Genomic DNA, 27,441 nt, shown 5'->3' with positions numbered 1-27,441 from the left:
AAGTAATCTAACCAATAAGTGAAAAAGACATAATGGAATAGCGCTATTTTGCAACCCTTGGTGGATTAGTAAATTTAGAAATTAATCATCCATCACTGTCAACATCTTAAAAGGATAATTATAGTGAATTCAAAGTTAATTAAAAAGTTAATAAAACATCTTTACGTAGGTAAAAATGAAATGTTATACTTATCCCAGCTACTTAGAAGAACTTTTTTGCTATGAAAGTAATGGAATATAAGAAGCCTTAGAAATATTTTATAGTAGTGGACCTGTTTTCTGAAGTTTTTAAACATTTAAAAAATTGGTTTCTAGTGAAATACTGAAATATTACACTATATATAAATAGACATGAAGAACAGTAGTCAGCATGTGAAAGAAATCAAATATGTTTCTTCAGGAAATAGAGAAAAGGAGTAAGTTGTTTTGTAGAAACTAGGGGAGTGTTAACAGAACTTCCTTGCCATATACCTGATCTCACTTTAGTTACAATTCTGATTACTTAGCGGAGAAGGGAATAGAAACTAACATTTACTCGGAAACCACCCTGTTCTTCAACATTCTACAGTAGCCTGTGAGACAACTGTTATTTCTAGTTTTACAGGTGAAGAAATGAATGTTCTGAGAGGTTAAACAATTTGCAGTAAGCATCCAATGCCAAGTCTTCATAACTGGCTGCTGAGAGCCTAAAAATTATTAACCAATAAAAGCAAATGTTGTTTTGTACTTAATGATTTTTATTATTTAAAACAAAATGTTAGCAAACTTGATACATTTTATAACAGAATTAAATTTTTTAAGGATGTGATTATAGTTATCTGTGCCATTTCCATGTTCTCCCTTCATAAGAAATTTGATTTTATTTGCTGAAATTCACTATTAGAAAACAGATTCAAATTTAGGATATATTTTATTTTTCATTTAAGGGGAGCTAAGAGATTCTTAGCTTGGTATTGATGGTTGCTGTCTGACTATTTATAATTACTGTCCATAAAAATGGAATGACTTAATTATAGTTTTTAAGCTGCCTATGTTAAAATCTTTATTTTTAGGTATACATAGACAGGAAGTTTAGCAGAAATAGTCATGCTTTGATTTGGTTTTGAAAGGACCAAATTGTATCAACATAGAATCTTTGTTTTAATTTTTCTTTTTTCCCTCTTACTTTAGTACTACAAAGTGATCATTTCTTGCACTTACTGCAAACTGATAATGTTCAAATAGGATCTACAGTCATGAATATGGTACAGAACATACTACAGATCAACAGGTGACTTGGTTTTACAAAATACTTATAATTTTTTATTTTTTATTAGCATTACCAATTTTATTCCAATTTTACTGAAATCAATTGCAAATGGCGTGTACTTGTCACTTATACCATTGTCTTTCAGAAAAAAAAAAATATAAAATAAGATACTGGAAATTTATTATTGAATTGATATCTTATCTGAGAGCTTAAGATTTTATACCAAATCTCACACTTAGTGAAGAAAAATTACTGTCATTTCTGAAGAAAAGTTTTGGTATCATAATAACCATTACACCTAGTATATGTATATATGTATGTATATTGGCAAATGAGCATGTGAAAAGATGGTTAGCAACATTAGTAATTAGGAAGATGTCACTACGCACTTGTTAAGTGACTAAAATTTAAAACATTGACTTACCTAAGTGTTAGAGATATGGAAGAACTCATTCACTGTTGGTCTGAGTGGTAAAATATGCATTCACTTTGGAAAATGGTATGGCAGTTTTAACAAACATACGCATCTATATTATCTATCAATACACTACCTAAGAAAAGTGAAGCATATGTTCATACAAAGACTTGTACACAAATGTTCATAGCATCTTTATCTGTAATAGCCAAAGATGAGAAACAACCCAAATGTCTACTACAGGTGAATAAACGTGTATCCATACAATTGATTACTATTCAACAATGAACAAATGAACTTTTTATGCATGTGGTAACACAGATGAATATCAAAATAATTGTGCTCAGTGAAAAAAAAACAGGCCAAAATACATTCTGTATGTTTTCATTTGTATAAAATTCTAGAAAATGTAAACTAATTTTTAGTGACAAAATACATCAGTGATTGCACACCCCTAGAAAATCACATACTCCTGAATGAGGTGAGAATAAAGACACCCAGTAATCCCCTTTAGAGTATTTCTAAGTTTCAGATAATTTTCATGACATCTGCAAGATAAGGTTGTTAGTGTAATGAAGGAAATACCAAAGTATAAAATTCCTTTTGTATTAAGTATATAATTGAATTCCTATAGCATTTTTGTCTTCATGTTTGGAGATAGGTGCCAGGGAGGGCAAAGAGAAAAGGACTACAATGGAACATAGGGAAACTTTGGTGGGGGGGGAGTTGATATGTTCATTAGATAGATTGATAGATTGATTTTTGTTTTTTTTCATAGATTTTAGAAAGGGGAGGGTGAGAGAGGAGAGAGAGCGAGCCACATTGATTGGTTGCCTCAGGCATATGCTCCAACCGGGGTGGGGAACCTGCTACCCAGGTACGTGCCCTTGACCAAAATTGGACCCAGGACCTTTCGATGTGCAGGCTGATGCTTTAACCACTGAGCCATGCCAGCCACGGTCATGTTCATTAACTTGATTATTTGGTGGTGAAACAAGTCAAAATTTATCAAATTATACACTCTAAATATTTGCAGTTTGTTGTATATCAGTTAAACTTTAATGAAGCTGTTAAATCAGCAGGATTTGGTGACGTTTTGATATGGGACACAATAAAAGATGCATTCAGGTATGACACCAATATGACAAAGTTTTGGTGTCATATTGGGTAATTAGACAGTGGTATAACCTAAACAAAGAATATAAGGAGTTGGTGTGGGGAGACTGATGACAGAATCAGTGTGAATTATGTTAAACACAAGATACACATACTCATCGGGCAGTGAAATGAGTGTCCATGTAAAGACTTGTACACAAAGTGTGTTTTTTAATTTCAAGATGTTTATTTTCTGTTAATTTCTTATTTAAATAAAGAATTGTCATTTATTCCTCAAGTTTCTAAAAGTCAGAGAAAAATACTACATACTAATAAAACCATGTCTTTCTTTTAGCTATCATTGTATTTAAATATTGTATTCTAAGTACAAGATTCCAATATCATGTTATAATAAATAGCATAGATTCAATTATTTTTAACTCATTCAGATTTCTTTTCCATTTAGTGGCATTTCAGGTAGTCAGGGTGGCAAACTTGTTTTTCAGGGTTGTTTTTTCAATTACAGTTTACATTCAATATTCTGTATTAGTTTCAGATGTATAGCATAGCAGTTAGACAATAATTTACAGAGTGGTCCACTCAATATTTCAAATACCTACCTGTCCCCATAGTTATTATGATATTATTGACTATATTTCCTATGCTGTACTTTACATCTCTGTGACTGTTTTGTAGCTGCCAGTTTGTACTTCTTAATCCCTTCACCTTTTCTCCCAGGCCCCCAGATTTCCTCCCCTTTATTAACCATCAGTCTGTATCTATGAGTCTCGTTCAATTTTGTTTATTATTTTCTTCTTTAGAGTTCACATATAAGCGAAATCATATGATATTTGTCTTTCTCTGGCTTGTTTCACTTAGCATAATACCTTCAAGTTTCATCCATGCTCTTGTAAAAGGTAGTATTTCATTCTTTTTTATGGTCGAGTAGTATTCCATTGTGTACCCAAATGTTTATAGCAGCTTTATTTGTAATGGCCAAAAACAAGACGACTCAAATGTCCATTGACAGGTAAATAGGTAAACTGTGACCTCTGGAAGAAATCTGGTACATTTATGAGTAATCAGCCTACAAATGATGTTAAAAGCATGAGAGAAGATAAATAAGCTCAGTGGGAAATATGAATAGAGTGAGAAAGGAAATTGGTTGAAAATAAAATCCTGGGGAATAACTTCTATACTGGGGAAGGAGATCCAATAAAGAAGACTGAGAAAGAATGGTCAGAAATCTCTGGGTGGAGCATGGAGGAGGAACCAGAAGAAAATTTTATCACAGAAGTTGAACTGGTAGAGAGTACCAGGTACAACCCTCACTTTTTCTACTGCACAAAAGTCACTTATGGTGTTATTGAATAAGAATCTTTTGCTCTCAGGTAAGCGTCATTGCCATTATCTTCTACAAAGCAGCTTCTCCTTTTAAGAATTACAAAATATCCTAATTAATAGTGCGTAGATAGCCAAACAAAGGTGCGCATCCCTAGAAAATCATATACTCCTTAGAGAGGTGAGTGAAAGGATCCCCAGTAATCCCTTTCGCCTTTTGACTATTTCTAAGTTTGAGATAATTTTTCATGACATCAGTACTGCAAGATTAGGTTTTTAGTGTAATGAAATACCAAAAGAACAATAAAGTTCTTTCTATAGAAAGTGATAATTGAATTCCTATCGCATTTTTGTTTTCATACATCACTAAGCTGCTTTCTCTTATTGAAGTCTTGAAGCTTATGAATCATCTGTTTAATATGTTGCACATTTATATTTACTCCACAAGTTGATTGTAAGTTTTTCTGAGGAGGGGCCTTTGGCCACTTTGTATTACCTATTTTTACCTAGCATGGTGCCTTATACACAGTATGAATTCAATAAATATTAATTGATTTATTGTGCTGCATTCTTGGGACTAAGGTATACATTTTTTTATATATACATTTTTTAAAAAAATAGTTACCCTCTGCTCTGCCGGCGTGGCTCAGTGGTTGAGTGTCGACCTATGAACCAAGAAGTCACGGTTCGTTTCACGGTCAGGGCACATGCCTGGGTTGTGGGCTGGGTCCCCAGTGGGGGCATGCAGGAGTCAGCAGAGCAGTGATTCTCTCTCATCATTGATGTTTCCGTCTCTCTCCCCCTCTTTCTTTTTCTCTGAAATGTGTGTGTGTGTGTGTGTTTTATATATATATTTTTTTAATGGTTACTTTCTTGGATCAGGCCACAGCCAGGCATCAAGTTGCTGCACATTTTATATTTAATTTTTTGTGATATCTATGTATCAATTAGTAATTGTACATTTTTATTTTTTATTTATTCTATTAGTGGTGATTTACTCAGAATAGAAGCAAAAACCCTGCATTCAATTTTAGATGAAGTTATTTTCAAGATTTTATCAACTCCTAGTCCAGTCCTAAGAAGTACTGCTACAAAGCTCCTACTGTTGATGGCAGAATCCCATCAGGAAATTTTGATTTTACTAAGACTAAGTGCCTGCTACAAAGGTAGTACATATGTTCTTTCTTTTCTTGAGTTTTGAAAAAATAACATTGATGGTTTATGGAAAACAATTCCTGTGTTTTGAAAAAGTCTCTAACTGAAATGTGCAGATAAAACCCTATCACAACAGGTAACCAATTCAGGAAAAAGTCTTTATATAATCAAGCTATCTTCATGTCTTAACAGATAGTATATGGTACATTGTTGATGAATGAATATTTCATCATCTTTTACAATGAATATTTACTTCCTTCTGACAAAAAGGTTGTGTATAGAATATACCATATAGTGATATAAAATTATGACCAAAAAGATTGGTGACTTTTTACCAGCTTTACTGGAGAAAATAAATCTGTGCCTGAGAGATTGACAGCCCTTTTGATATTTATATCAATTAATAATTACACTTCAACTCCCTCACTGTCTTTCCTCAAAAACAAAACATCTCCCTCCCTTTTAATCAAATGTGTATGTGAATAATAAGTCAGAAAATTTAAGGCGGAAAGGGCTCAGTATATTACCCTTCCCAGATAGTAGCTTTCATTTAATTGAACATTTACTACGTGTCAGATACTACTCTACATTATATGCTTTAAAATATTTAATCCTCATAACCTTATGAGATATTTACTCTTATCTTTATTTGATAGCAATGGGAACAGAGACATGGAAAATTTATTCAAGATCACACAATGTTGTTTTTTCAATTGCCAAATGAAGTTATATGTTAGTTTTGTTTTATTTCTTTGCTAGCCAGAGCCATTAATTTATTATTCTTATTCAACATGGTGTGGAAATGGGTTCTAGTTTATTAAATATACCTGTTTATACAGGGTTATATTATGTGTAAATTTTAAAATTTTAGAATACAATGTGATGGATTTAATACCAAAACTATTACAATGGCCTGTTATAATTCTTGATGGCACTTTAGTAACTTGTCTTGCACCAGACATTACTGTGAACATTGTAATTATCTTGTGTTAAAAGGACAGAGGGAGAGAAATTGCCAGTAATAAAACCCTCTAGTTGATTTTGTGCCAGGTGTATGTACATTTTTAAAATCTGTAATTTCTATAGATTTCCTCTATAGAAATGCGACTGTTACAACAACAGTTCATTATAAAGGAATTTCACCTTAACAATTCTCCTTCCTTTCATTTCTCAATAGTAGAACTTATCCAGTTTCTTCAAAATATTTTACAGTTATTAATATTGCTGAGAACATCACTCTTAAAGAGAATATAAATCATGAAAAGATCCATATAGTGGCTTCCCCAATTGTGCACTCCAAAGCCATTGTAGCTTACTTATTTATTTTGAATACATACGTTTTAATACATCATTTCAACATGCCTTGGAAATTATACTTACTTTGTACCTCATACTACTATGTTTTATTTTGGATGAAAACGCAGTATTATACTGTTATAGCACTTCTATAATATTTGCTCAGGAAGCTATTGATTTGCCCCAAGTTGTTTGTATTACTGTATACTGTATTACTTAATAATGATAAATAGGTCAGCCAGCATGGCTCAGTGATTGAGTGTCGACCCATGAACCAGGAGACCACAGTTCGATTCCTGGTCAGGGCACATGCCCGGTTGCAGGCTCAATCCCCAGTGGGGATGGGGGCGTGCAGGAGGCAGCCAATTAGTAATTCTCTCCCATGATTGATGTTTCTATCTGTCTCTCCCTCTCCTCTCTGAAATCAACAAAAATATATATACAGATACATATTTTTAAATAGGTAAAAAATAATAATGACCAATAGCCTGCTTAAGTGTTTCCACTGGGTAGGTATTACAAAGTATGTGTTCATTATCTTTTTAAAAATGTTTTAGTCTAAGGTATTTATGTTAAAACAGAAAATAAGTTGTGTATTTCTACTCTTTGACTTACCACAATGATTCCAGTCCCCCTTTTTGATTAAAGAGATTGACTAGACATATTTTGCATCAGATCGTACAAGAACTGTTAGGACACAGAGCACATAATTCTTAGGACAGAGGAGTATCCTAAATATCTCAATCTAGAAGTCTTTGAGAGAAGGAAAAAAAAATCATGTGATTAATCTTGTGTTCATTTGTTTCTAAATTAGCCTTTTTAACTTTAAATTAATACTGATTAGATAACAAAATCATATCTTATTATTAATGGTTGTATCTTTGTTATTCCATTTCAGGACTCAGAAGTCTACTAAATAAGCAAAAGTCGGGGATAGAGTTTCGTCATGAATTTAGACAGCTCATTAGCCTTTTAAGCCCGAAGGTCTATCAGGAAGTAGAAGAGCAGGTATTAAATTATAAAAATAATGTGCAATTATAAAAATTATTTGCTAACATTTCAATAAACACTTTAGTTTCAAAATATTGGAGTGATAGCCTCTTAAATCTTTTTTTTTTGCTCTCTCTCCCCCTTTTTTAAGTTATTTCTAAGATCCAGAGTAGCCATAGTTTGATGGAAAAAAGGGTTACTTATGGATTGATTTTAGTACCTTGAATCTTTGAATAAGCTGTCAAGCAAAGAAGATAAAATGGTTAAATAAGCAGAACTATGAAATACTTGAAGCTCATCAGACTATATCTTGAATACATTCTATATATTGCCTAAGTGAGCCTAACATACCTCCTTTGGGAGGTCAGGTTTAATATTCGTAGGTCTTCCCTGTCATGGGCCTATGAAAATGTTTCCTCCTGCCCAACTTATTAATGCTTCCCCAGGGCTGATAATTTAAGAGGTAAACTTCTAAAAAAAAGTATTTTTTAGAGATGTCTCTAAATTCTGGCATTTAATTTCAGAAACTACATCAAGCAGCATGCTTGATTCAAGCTTATTGGAAGGGTTTCCAAACTAGGAAGAGATTAAAGAAGCTTCCGTCTGCTGTGATTACTTTGCAGAGGAATTTCAGGTAAAAAATTTTGGTGAGAGGAATATTGACCTGAGAAGGCTACATATATCTTATTAGAGTACAGCTGAGTGAAAACAGGATTTTTGGGTTTTGGGATTTTCTTCAATTTTCTAATCTGTTTCTTTTATTCTTACTTTTCATTGTTCTATAAATTTCTGAGTTACAGCACTGCAGTAACCAGATGTGCGTTCAAGCAAAGGACATAAAGTAAAACAAGAATATAATGTAACAGATACAGTCTTACTCACTTAAGAAGTGTTTGTTGGCCAAGTCTACAGAGGGAGCCAGTGATAGTCAATTACCTTTTCGAACCCTTAAAACCAAAAATTGCCATAATTGTTTATATGTAATAATGATTAGAACATGTGTGTGTATTTAAGTATGTTAACCTGATCTTCCTAAGTAAAGAGGGCATGGATAGATATGGTTATTGTGATATGACATAATCTGTCATTTATCTCTATTTTAAGTGGACTAAAAATGAAATACTGAAGACATAGCCCAGTTTTTGATGTGACTAACCCATCCAGTTTCTTAGAGGCAATAAAAAGAGCACAAACACGCAAATTACTTAGCTCCCAGGTAATTTATGATACAGTTGAGCCTTCTCAGAGTGATTTCTCAGGCAGCCTAACTTAAATTTTAGTTTACTAAAGTGAAACTTGCATGTTCCAGAAGTCAATGTGTCTTTTTTTAAAAAAACTGAAACTATTCTTTGAATAACTGCAGCTGCATTTCTCAGTTTTAAAAATATTTTAAAATAGTGAACTAAAATTTAGCTTTAAGTTAGACTGCATGACAAACGCATTCTTTATCATAAATAACTTTTTCATAAGATCATCTAAGGCTCATGTGTGTGTGAGTGAGCACACTTTTCATTGCCTGTAACAATCTGGATGGGTTAGTGGCAAGTATTAAAGCTATTGTGGCTAACTGTATCCCTTAGTAGACATTCTTTTTATTGATGAAGGTTTCCTTCAAAGAAGAGTTAAAGATAGGATATTAATATTGGGCATGAGTTTTGTTGGTAGCAAAAAAAGGCGTTAATTCTTTAAACATATTTAAATTGCTAAATATAAGCCAGAGGCTTTACTAGATATTGGAGAGCTAAATCGAGTTGAGTTTAAATCTCACCTCAGCAACTTATGGGCTGAAGACCTTAGACAAATTGCCCCACTTCTCTCAGCCTGAAATTTTCCATCTATAAAATGGGGATAATTACTTGTGTACCTCACATGATTAATATAATTTTTTTTTTTTTTTTTGGTATAGTACCCGACATTTAGAAAATGGTAGGGATAATACATAGGGCACATTTTTTGCCCTTGAAGATTTGCAAATCTAGTTAATTAAATAGTCCTCATGAGAGGCAAGTATAATCTATTCCAGCATTGCTCAAAGTTTATTGTCTTACCTAAAAGCTCCTTTTGAATTTTTAAAAAGAATTTCTTTGGTCATGTAAATTAGGGAAATGATGACTGCTTTGAGAGACACTGTGTATATATTCTTCTGTTCAGGAGCTGAGATTTCTTAGTATAGTCTTCCTCATGTAGTATATTCATTATTTATGGATTCTACCTGCTATTAACCTCAGCTATTATCCTCTTACATTTAAAGGTACTCTTTACATGGATTCAGATATTTAATGTTTACTCTCACAGTAATTGCCAAATATGCCAGATTATTTTCTCTTGCATTATTAAAGAACAGAAGTAGTCTATGGAATCTAATTCATAATAAATTGTTTTAAAATAGAAATTCCATTGCTTTACGTAACCAGACCAGATTGGTTATAAATATTTTCATTAAAAGAATTTAGCTTTTAGCCGAAACCGGTTTGGCTCAGTGGATAGAGCGTCGGCCTGCGGACTGAAAGGTCCCAGGTTCGATTACGGTCAAGGGCATGTACCTGGGTTGCGGGCACATCCCCAGTAGGAGATGTGCAGGAGGCAGCTGATCGATGGTTCTCTCTCATCGATGTTTCTAACTCTATCTCTCTCCCTTCCTTTCTGTAAAAAATCAGTACAATATATTTAAAAAAAAAAAGAATTTAGCTTTTAAGCCAAAATTATTTAAATCTCACATTATAATGAATTTGTTTCCAGTATTTTGGATTTGAAGTTTTAGGTTGGAGTGTCGTATAGTTTTAGCCTTTAGGTTCTGTTTAATTTTTTTTTTAATTTTGTTTTATTGCTTAATTTATTTAATTTTTTAATTTCAAGTTTGCTTCAAGCTTCAGCAGCTTTCCTCCTCTTTTAGTTGTAACAGTTTATGCAAATTTCTCTTGCTTCCTTTATAGCTGGGCTTTCTGCAAAGGTTATTTCTGTCCCTTTGTGGTTAGGTCATTATCTCATATTCATTTCCCTCTTTCATGTTTTTTTGGAAGGAGAGACTGCCCACCACTCACAGTTATGGAATTATGGGCCCTGATGCATCAGAGCTCTCTAGATTCAGCAAGAGGCACTTTTTCTTAGTCACCTTTGCTAAAGTACTTTCTTGGAGGATTTTTTCTTGTTGTTTTTACTTAATGATTTTTTGAAAGAGAGAGAGAGAAACATTGATTTGTTGTTCCACTTATTTATGCATTCATTGGTTGATTCTTGTATGTGCTCTAACTGGGGGTCAAATCCACAACTTTGGCGTATCAGGCAGATGCTTCAACCAATTGAACTACCCAGCCAGGGCTTTTTGTTTAATTTAATCATTTTTCATGGTCAGAAACTTGATTTTCTGTTAAGTACTCTTTTCCTCAGCATTGTTTTCTGTAGAAACTTACAGCTGCTCCAGTTTACTTTATGAAACTTCACAATTTACCTACTTCTATTATGGAGTTGCTGATATTTATGTATTTTAATTATATATCTTTGACCTTGTAGGAAAATAAAACAATTTTTTCCTCTACCCATCTTAGGTTCATTGGCTGGAGCCCTGAAAATTAGACTAACAGAAAAACAACAACAACACATTAACAGGATAAAAGAGTTTATTTACTTGTGCAGTGCATATCACACAGAAGAAACCTCACATGATAAATAACTCAAAGGGTTGGCTAGAATTTGGGCTAATATACATTCTAACAAAGATTAGTAAATTTTGAAAGAAATGGTGGGTACAAAGAAAGGAGATTAGGCTTCCAAGGGCAGCAAACTGTCAGAAGGTAAATATATTGGGGAAATGAATGGAAGATAGGGGTTATTTGTGCAGATCCATCTTATTCATGGCCATAAAACTTCTTTGGGATAGAGGGATTTGTGGCACTCCTCATTTCTCAGACCTTTTTGCTTTTAATTGGATAAGGAAAGCTCTGAAACGTCTTTTTTTGCATATGTTGATTCTCATTTGCTTCCAACTCAATCTTCATACCAAAGTGGCATATTCTGCTACCTTTTTAAAAAAAAAATTGTTGACACTATTACAAATGTCCCCCATTACACTTGTGTCTGTGTCCATGGGCTATGCATATATATTCTTTGGCTAATCTCTTCACCTTCTTTTATCTAGCATCTCCCACTTCACTGCCTGCTAACATATTCTGCTAACTTAACTAACCCTTGAAACTGAGCTCCTTAAGGGGATAATTGTTTCTCTTCTCCGTTACGACAGTAGTACCAAGCAGGTGGCAATTACTCAAAAAATAATGTTTGTTGGGTAAAGGAAAAGGGCCCATCAACTGCTTTGCCCATTAATTCATATGGCATTCCACAGGTTCATACTATTTCACAACAAAGGAATTCTTAGAGAATTTCTGAAGTCTTGTCAGCAGGTAGTTTGGTCAATTCCCTCTTCTATGGCAAAGATTCATGTTTGTTAAATATACATCATGGAATGCATTTAATTAATTAGAGAATATGATATCTAATCAGTCATTTCATTTTCAGAAGTGCTATACAAATGCCAGATGGTCATATGCCTACTAAACCAGTTAAGAATGTTTTAATATTTGAATGATAAGTGATTATAGACACTCCTACCCACTAAAATGTTACTAAGGGGGGAAACATTAAAAATCGTAATAAATATTTTTAAATGTGAAATTACAGTGTATGAATCCAGAAACACGTATTTACCACCTTTACTCATAATTTCAATCACCAAACCTCACTTTTCTATTGTCTTACTGGTTTATATTTTACTTTCACCTGCATGCTGCATAGTCTTCCAGGTTTGCCATATTTCATAGCCTGTATGCCTAAGCTGTTTATCAAACTCAGGTTTTTTGACATATCAAATGTCCTAGTGATGCAGTTTTAATGATTACTATGTTTAGTATATTAAAGTTAATAGTAATGCAAACTAGGTGTTTATAATCAGTTCAGTTAGAAACAAGTGGTTTTTTGTTTTGTTCATCAATTTGAAAGGCGATGCTGTTTAGAGCCTGTTCTCTTTTACCCTCTATAAGCAGGTAAAGGGGAAACACCCTTATCTACATGTTGTACAGGCACACCTTTTGGAGGGAAGGTCCATAGGAGAGGCTTGCTTCCATCAGCTAGTGGGAAGGAAAGGGAAAGGTTTTTACTTAATCTAACTATCAGGAGGAGCAAAAAATAAGTACTTAGAACTATTCAACTCACCCTACAACCTCTCTAGAACATCTTCTCTTTTGGCACACACGTACTTGAGGTCTTTTCTACCTTTGATAATAAGGAAAGAAAGACTATGCTTTGTTTTTTAATTTTTTTTTAAATTCTTTATTGTTGAAAGTATTACATATGTCTCCTCCCCCCCCCCCCCCCCCCCCCCCCCCATTTACCTCTCCCAGCCCTCTCTCGCCTCCCAGCACAGGTCCTCACCCTCTATTGTCTGCATCCATTGGTTATGCTTATATGCATGCATACAGATCTTTTGGTTGATCTCTTATCCACCTCCCCCCCACCCTTTCTTGCCTTCCCTCATGAATTTATTGAGGTGATATTAGTTAATAAAATTGTATAGGTTTCAAGTGTACAATTCTATAATACATCATCTGTGTATTGTATTGTGTGTTCACCCAAACTCAAGTCTTCTTTTATCACCATTTATCCCCTCTTTACCCTCTTCTATCTCCCTTCACCCCCTTTTCCCTCTGGTTACACAGTACTGTTGTCTGTGTCTATGAGTTTTTGTTTGCTTTTATTTTGTTTATTTTTCTTAATCCTTTAACCTTTTTAATCCAGCTCCCCTCTGACAGCTGTTTGTTCTCTGTATCTATGATTTCTCTTTCTATTTTGTTAGTTTATTTTGCTCATTAGATTCCACATGTAAGTGAAATCATATGGTACTTGTCTTTCTCTGACTGGCTTATTTCACCAAGCATATACTCTCCAGGTCCGTCCATGCTGTAGCAAAAGGTAAGATTTTATTCTTTTTTATAGCCTAGTAGTAGTCCACTGTGTAAGTGTACCACAGTTTTTTTATTCACTCATCTATTAATGGGGACTTCAGCTGCTTCCAAATCTTGGTTATTATAAATGAACATAGGGCTGTATGTATTCTTTCAAATTAGTGTTTTGTGTTTCTTTGGATATATTCCCAGAAGTGGAATTGCTGAGTCATTAGCAGTTCTATTTTTAATTTTTTGAGTTAATGCCATAGTGTCGTGGTCGGCAAACTGCGGTTCGCGAGCCACATGCGGCTCTTTGGCCCCTTGAGTGTGGCTCTTCCACAAAATACCACATGCGGGTGCGCACATACAGTGCGATTGAAACTTCGTGGCCCATGCGCAGAAGTCGGTATTTTGTGGAAGAGCCACACTCAAGGAGCCAAAGAGCCGCATGTGGCTTGCGAGCCGCAGTTTGCCGACCACTGCCATAGTGTATTCCACAGTGGCTGCACCAATCTGCATTCCCACCAACAATTAAATCTATCTGGTCTAGTGTGTCATTTAAGCTACTATTCTTGTGTTTTTGTCTGGAATTTCTATCCATTGATGTCAGTGGGGTGTTAAAATCCCCTACTATGACTGTGTTTTTGTCAGTCTCTCCCTTTATGTCCATCAAGATTTGCTTTATATATTTAGGCGCTTCTATATTGGGTGCATATATGTTTACAAGTGATACATTCTCTTATTGAATGGATGCTTTAGTATTATTTAATGTCCTGTTTGTCTCTTCTTATAAACTTTGTTTTGAAGTCTGTTTTGTCTGATATAAGTATTGCTACCCCAGCTTTTCTTTTGTTTCCATTTGCATGAGATATCCATTTCCATCTTTTTACTTTCAGTTGGTGAGTTTGAGATACCATACTCTTCAGGGGGGACTTTTGCAACTAAGATATTCTGAACCACTGCACATGGGCATGGGGGCCAGACCTTTTCCATGTCTCTGCTCATCTTACTGGTTTCTATGTGGCTTCTGTAATGTAATTCCTTGGTTATAATACTTATGTTCAGCTAGTCTTCAGTTGGATATTCAGATTGCTTGCTCTATAATTTAGCAGTAAATCTGGTTTGGTGTAGGGAGGAGGTGAGTGTAGCTTCCAATTACTCTGCAGCAATCTTGGAATTATAAGAAAGACATTTTGAAACAAATAAACTCTCAACTTTGGCCTAAGTGTAAAACCAAAGAGAACAAATTGTAATAAGTAGCAGTTAACCCTTTGTAGGCCATAAGCGTCTATAGACTCAGTGGGGATGGTTTCCATTTTGGACTCGTGGCAGTTAACTGGTTAAGAAGCAACTGATCATTGATTCTCTCTCATCATTGATGTTTCTATCTCTGTCCCTCTCCTCTGAAATCAATAAAAATATATATTAAAAAAGATATAAATGGAAAAAAAACAAAACAACATGCATGAAATGTTATCAAAATTATTTTCTGAGTTTTCTTCTCTACTTTAAAATACTTTCTTTTAAAGTTGTCTTATACTTATTTGTTTTTGCATTTTCACAAGAAATTGAGTTAAAAATCATTATAACTGTCTCTACACCATTATGAAGTCTGCCTTTTAATACTACAGAGCTATGGCCAAGTTGACTACATTTGTTGGCCATTTAATTATAAGAAAGCAAATGCTCTTGAGTGAGATACGTGCAAATTAAATCTATATAGATAAATAATGCATTCTGCTTCTCTTTTATCCTCTTTGGTTTCTTTCTCTATGGTTATCTGAAGGAATTTTGAGTATAGTATGTTTATTAGAGACTGACACATGTGATCTCCTTACATAGTAATTTAGGAAGCATTCAAAACTGGCTAGAAATGGCTAAGGAGAAATTTTGTTGAGTAAAAGCAGATAATACAAAAATCCTAATTAAATAAAATTTTGTGGCCACATTACAAAAATAATATTAATAATTGAGAAGTATGTAAACATCTAAAGAAAATTAAAGTCATCCATAATCACACCATGCATGTGTTGAAAGTTTTGTTTTTAATCATTTGTTTTTCTATATAAGTAAATACACACACACACACACATATATTTTTAAACAATTTGGATCTCTTCTCTATCCTGATTTTATTTTCACTTGACTTAGATTGTTGGTGTCTTTCCATGTTACTGAATATTCTTTGAAATTTTTATTTTTTTATAGTACCCATCCATTGAATGAACCAGTATTTATTTATCCAACTCACTATTGTGAGCGTATTTTTGTTTTCAACTTGTTACTGTTGTAATGCTATGGAGAATAATATATAACACGTTTTTCCTTAAGAAAATTATTAGACATATAATTAATTGGTTAATATTTTTAAGGCTTTTGATATATTCTTTTCTTTTTATTGATTTTAGAGAAAAGAAGCGGGGCGGGGAGACACACATTGACTGTTGTTCCACTTACTTATTCATTCATTAGTTGTTTCTTATATGTGCACTGACCAGAGACCTTGGCACATTGGGATGATGATCTAAGCAACTGAGCTACCCAGCCAGGGCGACATGTATTTTAAATATTTCTCCAAAAGGTTGTATAGCAGCAGCACATGAAAATTTATTTCATCGTTCTCTAACACTAGGAATTATGTTTAAAAAATTTTTTAACAATATTTATATGATTACTAATGAGTTTAAGCATTTTTTCATATACTTCTGAGTGGACATATGATTTATGAAAATTGTACATATGGTATTTAATGTTTCCATCACAGATCCAAACGAGCAAAGATATTACTAAAACTAAAAAGGCAGAAGGAAGAAGAGGACTACAGATTACAACTGCAACTTGAAAAGCAGAGAGCCATGAGACTTTCCCGAGAAGTACGGCTGAATATGCTTGAAATCGTTCATCCAGGTGGGTGGCAGCATCAATTTTATAAATGTAAGAATGTTTAGGATATCATTTAATAAACCAGATTTCCTAGTTACCTGATGATTTCTTTTTTAAAATTTGGACCTTTTCAATCTCTTGACTCAAAAGAAAAGTTACTATTTTTCTGATTAAGGCCTCTTAGTTAATGATGAGCTACCTCTCCACTAATTTTTTTTATTCTTACCGTTCAGATAAATTAGTGAAATAGGTAAACATATTCTTAAAGATAGCTGTCAGTGAATTGAAATAAGGAGTTAGAATATGACCATTCTACCACCAGAACTTTACTCATGCCTCAATACAAATTTTCTGACACCTTCTTGCCACCTTTAACACACTAACCTGAAATTTTTTTAATTTAATTTTCTCCATCACCATTTATCCCCTCGATGTCCTCTTCCTATCCCCCAAATATCTACACACTGTTGTTTATGTCCATGAATTCTCTCTCTCTTTTGTTTTCTTTTTTTGTTTAATCCTTCCACCCTCCAACTACCACCACACTCTTCCACCAGAGCTATCTGCCTGCTCTCTATCTATGAGTCTGTTTCTGTTTTGCTTGGTAGTTCAGTTTATTCATTAAATTCTACACTTAAGTAAAATCGTATGATATTTATCTTTTCCTTACGGGCTTATTTCACTTAGCATAATGTTCTCCAGGTCCATCCATGCTGTTGCAAAGGGTAAAATTTTCTTCCTTTTTACTGCAGAGTAGTATTCCATTGTGTAAACGTACCACAGTTTTTTTAACCCCTTACCTGCTGATGGACACTCAGGCCGCTTCCAAATCTTGACTATGCTATATAATAAAAGCCTAATATGCTAAGTGTCCAGTCATCTGGTCATCCGTTCAACCAATCAAAGTGTAACATGCTAATGATATGCTAAAGCTGCTGAACCACTCACTATGATGTGGGCAGACAGTTGACCAGTGGACCAGTTGCTATGACGTGCACTGACCACCATGGGGCAGGCGATCCAACTGGTAGGTTAGCATACTGCTGGGGTCTGGCCTATCGGGACGTAGCAAGATGGGCTGGACATGCCCTGGAGCCCTCCCACGGTTCCTCCCCAGCTGGAGAACCTACCACAACCCTCCCCAGCCCTGATAATGCACTAGTGGGGTCCCTCGGCCTGGCCTGCGCCCTCTCACAATCCGGGATCTCTCGGGGGATGTCAGAGAGCTGGTTTCAGCCTCATCCCACAGGCCAGTCCAAGGGAACCCACTGGTGCACAAATTCATGCACCAGGCCTCTAGTTGTAAATACTGCTGCAATGAACATACATATATTCTTTTGAATTAGTGTTTCAGATTTCTTCGGATAAATTCCTAGAAATGGAATTGCTGGGTCATAAGGCAGTTCCATTTTTAATTTTTTTTAGTTAACTCCATAATGCTTTCCACAGTGGCTGCACCAACTTGCATTCCCACCACAGTGCACAAGGGTTCCCTTTTCTCCACATCCTTGCCAACACTTGTTGTTTGTTGAAAGTAATATTAAAATGTATTCTGAGAAATCTGACTGGTTTCAAGATGCTTTTTTTTGTTCTTCCTCTTCCCTTCCTACTACTCATTTCGAGTATCCTTCACTAGTTTTTTATCTCTTCCTTTCCATAAATATAGATGTTTCTTGGTATTCCAACTCCACCCCATTATTCTCATGTTGCTCTTCCTAAGGTATCTCATTCATAACTGTAGCTCCAACTATTAAGTGCTGAGTACTTTGAAATCTTGTCTCCATCCTTACCCACTCTCCTAAGCTTGGTCCAGCAGAACTTTCTACAAAATGAAATTTTCTGTATATGCACTGTCCAATACTTAGCCACTGGCTAGAGGTGACTATTGAGTACTTGAAATGTGGCTAGTGTACTTGATGACCTGAATTATTAATTTTACTTTATTTAAATTTAAGTAGCCATTGTGGCTAGTTTCAACTATTTTGGACAACATAGCTATGTAGCCAGCTGCCTGTGGGATAGCTTTACTTAGCTATCTACAAACATCCCAAAATCTAGTCCTTATCTCTCCCCTCTAATTTCCTCTCTGTGTATTCCTAATCTCAGGTCATTGCACCAACAGTCTACTCAGTTTCTGATCTGTGAGACATCCTAGAGTTCTTTCCCTCTCTTACCACCACATTTGGTTGGTCATTAAATCTATCAAATATTTTTTTTTGAAACTATCTCTCAAATACATCCCTTTTTATTATTACCTTCTATTGCCTTGTTCTATCAGTTAGCTACTGTGAACCCTGGGCTATATGCTGACTAACTCTGATAAAGTAAAAAGAAAGTAATCAGTAGAATTGAGTGGGTGACTGGAGAGAAAGTTAAAAGCACACAGAGTGGATAATGCATACATATGTTTTGCCCTTTCCCTCTGATGGTACTAAATGACTTTCTTACCATGTGCTTGTGATTCTTTTTTCTAAATGTTCTTGCTATTGGATTTTTCAGCCCTTTTTTCTGTGACACAAAACATATGAGTCTTTTCTCTAAAGAAGTTGTATAATCTGAAATCTGAGAAACCTTTTAAAGCTCTTTCTGAAATTTTAGAATCATATAAAATAATGGAATTGGGAAAATAAGTAAACAGTATTAAAAAAAAAACAAAACTGCAGGATTTCTGTTATCATTGTCCTGGTTCCAGAATTTGAGTGAGAAAGCATAGAAATGAGTAGGTTGTAATAGTGTCTGTCCTCCTTTTAGGTCAGGTGGAAAAACATAATCGGGAAATAGAAGAGAAATCAGCATTAATTATCCAGAAACATTGGAGAGGGTACAGGGAAAGGAAAAATTTTCACCAACAGAAGCCATCTCTCATGGAGTATAAAGCAGCTGTCACACTTCAGAGAGCAGTGAGTCTGATGTAGTAAAAGTACTAGATTAGGAGGAAAAACATGGATTCAAATGTGACTTTGCTATTTACCTGCTGTAAATCTTGGTCTACTCATTTAGCTTTCTGAGCCTTAGTTTCTCTTCTATAAAATAAGAACCTTCTTAAAACTTACCAACTAATTCAGTCCTTAGTACTTTCATAGATCTTTATACACATTTACCATACAGCAATGTTTATTTGTTAAATTTTTTCTTTCTTACTTGAGTTATGAACATCTCAAGGATAAGGACCTAAGTGTTAATTTATTGTAGTCAGCTCTCAGCATGTGTCTGATGTTTAAAAGGATGTCTACCCTACCATTTTCATTCAGGTTTTATTTGAGTCAGATGACCTAATTTATGGGAAAGTTTTGTAAATTTCAAAGTTCTGTGCAAGTGCAGTATGTCATATTTGATGTTTTTAATGCACAGATAATGTATTAAATATAATTTGATCATTATAATTTTTGAGTTACAGAAAGGTGCTCTTAAATTATCATTTTCTTGTGGTTTATCTGGAACATAGTAAATATATATATACATATATATATAACTTCCCAGAGAAAGGCTAGAACTGTTGTTTACTTCCTATTCTTCCCTTACCTGGCAAAAGCAAAATCATTATTTCTTAGGTAGCTAAAAATTGAGAAAGTCCTATGTAAAGTTGGTTATATATATATGAATGCCTTGGAAAAACACTGCACAAGAGTATTTCATTTAATCACCAGTTTTCCTAATACCTGGTTAACTTTTATACTAGTACTAGAGGCCCGGTGCACGAAATTCGTGCACTGGGGATGGGTGGGGAGTCCCTTAGCCCAGCATGTGCCCTCTTGCAGTCCGGGACCCCTCCCTTGTTACTGCCCACCTACTTGCTGCTTCCTACGGCTTGGCTTGCTGCTCCTTAGTTCTGCCACAAAGGCCTTGGGTCTGCTGGGAGCCGGGCCTGCGGGTTTGTGTCTCTGATACCCCCAGCAGCCCCAGCACCAAGGTGGTGGGCCTTGGGGCTGCTGGATACAGGCCCCCCGTTGCGTGTTTGTGTCTTCTATCAGGCCCCCAGCAGCCCCAGCAGCCCCAGGACCACCTAAATAACTTAAGGGAAACTTTATTTAGTCTTCTTTTAAAGGCAATCTAGTTTAAAAATGAGTTGCAGTTAAGACAGAACAAAGAACATGGTACTTAAGAGTGAGATAGACTGACAGAGGAGAGGCTGGGCACTGGTCAGGGGCTTATATGCCAACTGTTCTCCACCTGGGAAATGATGTAAAATCGGTTTCTTTAGTATTCTGCTTAATGGTCTTCTCCAGCACTGAGGTCAGAGGAGCCGCCTTCCAACCCTAGGCTACTTCTCAGAGTCGAAATTTTCGCCATAGGCCTCTGCCTAGGACAGGACCTCTGCACCCCCAGGGTGCATAAACACACAGGGCTTCCATCAGGCTCTGCTGATCCCGGGGCGGGAGGCCTCTCGGCTCCATTGATTCCGGGGCCGGGAGGCCTCTCGGCTCCGCAGATCCAGGGGCCGGGAGGCCTCTCGGCTCCGCCCATCCCGGGGCCAGGAGGCCTCTCGGCTCCATTGATCCCGGGGCCGGGAGGCCTCTCGGCTCCGCCGATCCCGGGGCGGGAGGCCTCTCGGCTCCGCTGATCCCGGGGCCGGGAGGCCTCTCGGCTCCGTTGATCCCGGGGCCGGGAGGCCTCTCGGCTCCGCCGATCCCGGGGCCGGGAGGATTCTCGGCTCCGCCGATCCCGGGGCCGGGAGGCCTCTCGGCTCCGCCGATTCCGGGGTCGGGAGGCCTCTCGGCTCCGCCGATCCTGGAGGCCGGGAGGCCTCTCGGCTCCGTTGATTCCGGGGCCGGGAGGCCTCTCGGCTCCGCCGATCCCGGGGCCGGGAGGCCTCTCGGCTCCGCCGATCCCGGGGCCGGGAGGCCTCTCGGCTCCATTGATTCCGGGGCTGGGAGGCCTATCGGCTCTGCCGATCCCGGGGCCGGGAGGCCTCTCGGCTCCATTGATTCCGGGGCCGGGAGGCCTCTCGGCTCCCCCGATGCAGGGGGCCGGGAGGCCTCTCGGCTCCGCCGATCCAGGAGGCCGGGAGGCCTCTCGGCTCCGCCGATGCAGGAGGCCGGGAGGCCTCTCGGCTCCGCCGATCCAGGAGGCCGGGAGGCCTCTCAGCTCCGCCGATGCAGGAGGCCGGGAGGCCTCTCGGCTCCGTTGATTCCGGGGCCAGGAGGCCTCTCGGCTCCGCCGATTCCGGGGTCGGGAGGCCTCTGGGGTCCATTGATCCCGGGGCCGGGAGGCCTCTCGGCTCCGCCGATCCCGGGGCCGGGAGGCCTCTAGGCTCCGCCGATCCCGGGGCCGGGAGGCCTCTAGGCTCCGCCGATCCCGGGGCCGGGAGGATTCTCGGCTCCGCCGATCCCGGGGCCGGGAGGATTCTCGGCTCCGCCGATCCCGGGGCCGGGAGGCCTCTCGGCTCCGCTGAACCCCGGGCGGATGCCTCTTGGCTCCGCTGATCTCGTCCTGGCTGCCGCAGCCATCTTGGCTGACAGTTAATTTGCATATACTCACTGAGTAGCCAATGAAAAGGGTAGCGGTCATACGCCAATTACCATGTTTCTCTTTTATTAGTGTAGATTAGTACTAGAGGCCCGGTGCACGGGGGAGGTGTAGGGGGGGTCCCCTCAGCCTGGCTTGCACCCTCTCCAATCCGGGATCCCTCTCACAATCCGGGACCACTGGCTCCTAACCACTCACCTCCCTGATGCCCCTAACTGCTCTCCCCTGCTAGCCTGATCCCAACTGCTCTCCCCTGATGGCCTGATCCCCCTACCTGCCTAACTGCTTTTCCCTGCCAGCCTGATCCTCCTAACTGCTCTCCCCTGCTGGCCTGATTGCCCCTAACCACCTCTGCCTTGGCCCCACCACCGTGGCTTTGTCTGGAAGGATGTCTGGAAGATGTCCAGACTAGCATATTACCCTTTTATTAGTATAGATTTCAGGTCCTATAGCATTTTACAATCCCTTATAGTTGAATGTTAGGTCAATTTGTTATTTTCACAGTCTGAATAACCTTTTACAAAGATTTTTTAAAGCCATTAAAAAAATAATAAAGTGCTGGGAAAATAGGAAGAGGTCTCTGCCATCTCCTTCCTCAGGCTCTTAATCTTAGGCTATATCTGCATCAAATAGTCCTGCACCACCACTGAATCACACCCACACCTGATAGCTCTGCTAAATAAGATCATCTAAGGATTAACCCATGGATATCAGTGCAGGAATTTTAAAACATGCACTACCTGACTATTTAGACAGGAGCACTGACCTCTTTTCCCTTAGATTGTCAAATAAAAAAATGACAACAGCCAACACAATAGCTATCTGGTGTGTTGCAGAATTTTAGCAATTTGTTTATGTGTGTCATGAGATGAAAATCATTGCCTTAAACCATGTGAACTTCAATGGGGAAAAAAAAACTGCAAAGAAGGGAGAATAGTGAAAAAAATTGGGCAGAATAATTTCAAATTTGTCTCCAAATCTTGCCTTTTAACAAGATTTTCTGTTTTACCAGAATTCCATTCTAAAGGAAATGAGGAAGAACATTCATTTACAAAGCTTTAACTTATAGATTATCTCTTGGATCTTTACAATCCTGTAGGCTAAGTAGAATTAGGGTCACTGTTTCTGTCCTATAGAGATAAGGGACTAGAATTGAAACTAGAACTCAGTGCTTATTTCCTGTTTTTCCTCTTTATTGCTTATGCACAAATAATACTTGAATATATCCTTGTAAAATATTAAAATACTACAGAAGAATATAATTAAAAAGTAATTATTTTCTCTCATCCCTGTCACAGCCCCATACCTCTCCTCATACACACTCAGAGTTAACAACTATTGCAGTATTGTTGCTTCCATATTTTGTTGGTAGGAAGAAATTAGTTCTATTAGGGAAGAAAAATTATAAATCTTTTTTTTCCCCCCAGACTCTTAAATTCCTAGCAAAACGCCGTACAAAAAAGAAACTATTTGCTCCTTGGCAAGGACTCAGAGAACTCACTGATGCACGTAGAGTTGAACTGAAGCAACATGTTGATGACTATGTCAGAAGACATCCAGTATGTAGTCTTCTATCCTATACCAGTGTTTCATTATTTTAGTACATGATATTTGCCAACAAAGCAGTGTCTCAGACGGATATGTACATATATTGATGGTATAAGGCAGTGGTCAGCAAACTGGCCCCTTGAGTGTGGCTCTCCCACAAAATACCCCATGCGGGCACACACGTACAGTGCGATTGAAACTTTGGGGCCCGTGCCACGGGGCCAAAGAGCAGCATGTGGATTGTGAGCCACGGTTTGCCGACCACTGGTATAAGCAGTTGCTTTACCATAGAGTTAATGGATTTAGAGTCTTCTCTGTAATTTTATGGACCAGAGATGTGTAGTCAGTAATATAGGAGGAGACTTTGCTTCCAGTCAGTTATTTTCCATACTGCATTAGCAAGACTGTCTCCACATTCACACCAACGTTTGTTATTTTTACATCCTATTGGGTGAAGTGGTATTGTAATTTGGATTTGCACTTCCCTCATTATTAGTGATTTTAAGCATCTTTTCATGTTTTTATTGGCCATTTTTTTTATCTTTTTGGAGAAATGTCTGTTCAGGTTCTTTGTCTATGTTAATAGTAGGATGTTTTGTTGTTGTTGAGTTTTAGGAGTTCTCTATATATTTTGGATATTAATCCCTTATCAGGCACATGATTTGCAAATATTTTCTCCCATTCATTGGGCTTCCTTTTTAATTTATGGATAGTAGAAAACTTTGATTGCACAAAAGTTTTAATTTTGATGAAGACTAGTTTGTCTATGTTTTCTTTTGTAGTGTGTACCTTCAGTTTCATATCCAAGAAATCGTTGCAAAATCCAATGTTATGAAGTTTTTCCTCCATTTTTTTCTTTGAGTTTAATAGTTTTAGCTCTTACATTTAGATCTTTAATGTTCTTTTTTTTTTAATGCACTATGTGTGATTCTGATGCATACTCCTGTTTAAAAAATAAGCCCTAGCTGGTTTGGCTCAGTGGATAGAGCATCGCCCTGCAGACTCAAGGGTCTCCGGTTCACTTCTGGGCAAGAGCACATGCCTCAGTTTTGGGCTTGATCCCCATTGGAGGGTGTGCGGGAGGCAGCCGATCAATGATTCTTTCTCATCATTGATGTTTCTATCTCTCCCTTTCCCTTCTTCCCTGAAATCAATAAAATTATTATTTTTTTAAAGTTCTGCTTTAGCCATTTTGTAGTGCACCTGTTTAAAATTCCATGGTTGAAAAGTGAGATGTTAGCTGGAACAGAGCTGTATCCAAGATGCAGGAATTGGAATTTTTGTGGTGTTGGAAGCTTTAGCAGCTTTAAAGTTAAATTTCATTCTTCTCCAAACTAATTAGTTAAGTTCCCTTTAAAGTAGCTGACTGGCCAAAAGAACATGACCCTTTAGCTGATTTTGTCCCTTGTTCTATAAAATCAGAAGCAGTTATAAGATGGCTTAGATAAGTTTGGGAATCGTAATATAACAAGATAGTCTTATCAGGTGGGGTCTAGAACAGAAGGGTTGGCCTTATTACTTCTCTTCCAGGCGATGTCTTCACCAAACCATTTATAATTTTTACTATAATTTCTAGGTCTTCTCTCTTCTCCCAGAATACCACACTGGGTGAGGAAGTGAGGCATAGGAGCATACCAAAAAGAAACTTCCCCACCTGTATTTTCATCTGAAGCTGCTTTTAAGAGTCTATTTAAATGCTTGCACAAGAGTAGAAGGTAGACATCAGTCATAACAATCAACTGATAAGATTAGAGACAATTAAGCATTCTGGAACCTCTGCTAAGTGGTTGAGGGAAACATACTTTGGTATATATGTCCTTCCTGTGATAATTTTTTATGTCCTCTGTTTCAAGAGCTCTCAGATGTCAGACGTGGCCAGCAGAGAGCTCCATTCCCAAGCACAAGAACGACTACAACACTACTTCATGGGCAGAGCCCTAGAAGATAGAGCCCAACAGCACAGAGATGCTCTGAAGGCGCAGATCAGTACCAACATTGAGCAGTTAATGAGTATGTGCTCATTCCATTTTTATTTTCTAAAAGGAACCTTTACAAGATTTTGTGATATTAAAAATCTTCAGAAGGAAAACACCATTTAGTGGTCTTTTAGTCCATCTCCTATCCTTAGAAATTTCTACTTCTAGGTCATACCAACACCCAGTGTTTCCAAATGATGCAGATCCCATAACCTCCTTCTTGACTACTTCCTCCAGCCTTTCTATCATTCATGTGCATCAGCTCAGACAAAGTTATTCACTTTAAAGATACTAAGACCAGCCATAGCTGGTTTGACTCAGTAGATAAAGCATCGGCCTGTGGACTGAAGGGTCACAGGTTTAATTACGGCCAGGGCACATGCCCAGGTTGCAGGCTTGATCCCGGGGTGGAGGAGGGGTAGGCTGTACAGGAGGCAGCTAATCAATGATTCTCTCTCCTCATTGATTTTTCTCCCTCTCCCTTCCTCTCTGAAATCAATTTTTAAAAAAAAGTTACTAAGACCTACTAGCCAGATTCTATTATGTAGTCTCAAAAGCTGTTAATCATATTTTAGAAGTAGATGATAGCAGTGGTTACAGTGCCATTTTATAATTTTTAATGAAGGGCTTTCACAAAATTGAATTCATCTAGTCATCATTGGTGCTTTAATGAGCTATCCCATCCGTGAAGCCATAGTGTTTCAGTCAGCCTCTAAAACACTTGAAGTATATGTGGAGCAGAGGGGGCTGGGGTCCTCTATTTAATGACATTACTTGAAAGTTTTGTATTTTTGAATGAATAAGTGCCTATAACTGAGACTCTCATCTGTAGGATGGAGTTCTGCTATTATTTTAAATATCCCTGCTTATAAATAAATCTGCATCTTATTTTATTCTTTTAAACACAGAATGAGGGAGTGGGTGCAGTTCCTGCCAGCCACACCACAGCTACAACTTGTGAATAGTTACATGCCATCTAGACTTAGCAATGATGATAGATTCAGAGTTGGAACCCTGTTCCTGCCTGTTATTGCAGAATTTTGACTCTAGTTCCCAAGTTCCTCCTTGTTTGTACAGAACTCTTCCACTTACCTGTTTATTTTCTATTTACTACAGAGGCACCAAGTCTGAAGGAGGCAGAAGGGAAAGAACCTGAGCTCTTCCTAAGTAGATCCAGACCTGTGGCGGCCAAGGCCAAGCAGGCCCATCTCACCACTCTGAAGCATATACAAGCACCCTGGTGGAAAAAGCTCGGGGAAGAAGCAGGAGATGAGATTGATGTCCCAAAGGATGAGCTTAGTATAGAATTAGGAACTTTATTCATTGGTGGAACCAAACCGCCTTAACGAGTTACCCTGAGAAATGATGTAAATCCTACATTTCAGGAGATTATATTGGTTGCCTCTGGCATGCTTTGACAAAACTTACGGTTTTTCAGAGGTTCTAAGCAAAGAGTTACCTTCTACCTCTATCTCAGTTTTCTTTTTTTTCCCACACCTCCATCCCTGGCCACACACACAAATTGTGTGGCTTTTATTGTGGAACTAAACTCAGCATGTCATTCTATTGCTTTTATAAAATGTGATATTTCTCTTTTTGTTTCTGCTGTTTTTCAACTAAAGTTGTTTTCAAAATAAATATCTTCAACAGTTCTGAAAAACTTGTCAGGATTACTTTAATTTTTCACATTTATTATTAAAATTCCTATTCTATTAATATAGAAAGTGTACTCTTGGCCTTTATTAAAGTAAGGAAAAGATTAACTGATAAACATTTTAACTATTTTCTACAAAATATTATTTGAACTCAATTTCTATCTTGTTATTTCTAGAAGGAACTACATTTTAAAAATCCTAGGATTCAATGCAAGAAAAAATGTCTCCATATAAAAACTGCATTCTTTCTATAAGAAATATAAAGCCCACCATTTCCTTATTGGTCTTGTCTCCTAGGAATCTCAGAGCTAAATATAATGCTTAATTTCTGTTATGTTCCTAGGTACCTATATGATTATTTGGTTCCAACTTAATAATTTCTGATAATTCCTATTTATCTTTGTGTTTTAATAGCAAAAGCCACCACTATTTATGT

General features: G+C 37.4%; 1 protein-coding gene across 1 annotated transcript in view; it reads left to right on the top strand.

The window, feature by feature from the left end:
• IQCB1 (IQ motif containing B1) overlaps window positions 1-27,004 on the top strand; it is a 40,695-nt gene extending 13,691 nt beyond the window's left edge. Inside the window, exons 7-15 of the mRNA XM_070403572.1 lie at window positions 1,171-1,270; window positions 5,088-5,266; window positions 7,450-7,559; window positions 8,066-8,175; window positions 16,242-16,384; window positions 19,112-19,260; window positions 23,254-23,385; window positions 25,228-25,384; window positions 26,467-27,004. Of these exons, the coding sequence (XP_070259673.1) occupies window positions 1,171-1,270; window positions 5,088-5,266; window positions 7,450-7,559; window positions 8,066-8,175; window positions 16,242-16,384; window positions 19,112-19,260; window positions 23,254-23,385; window positions 25,228-25,384; window positions 26,467-26,696 (1,310 nt within the window). The 3' untranslated portion in view covers window positions 26,697-27,004. The remainder of the gene's footprint in view (window positions 1-1,170; window positions 1,271-5,087; window positions 5,267-7,449; window positions 7,560-8,065; window positions 8,176-16,241; window positions 16,385-19,111; window positions 19,261-23,253; window positions 23,386-25,227; window positions 25,385-26,466) is intronic.
• The last annotated feature ends 437 nt before the right edge of the window (window positions 27,005-27,441 follow it).

This window comes from Myotis yumanensis, unplaced genomic scaffold, assembly GCF_028538775.1.
Source record: "Myotis yumanensis isolate MYYU_CA2020_CCGP unplaced genomic scaffold, mMyoYum1.0.hap1 SCAF_2, whole genome shotgun sequence".
NCBI lineage: Eukaryota > Metazoa > Chordata > Mammalia > Chiroptera > Vespertilionidae > Myotis > Myotis yumanensis.
The sequence above is the reverse complement of the archived record's forward strand: the minus strand, read 5'-3'. Positions and strand labels throughout refer to the sequence as shown.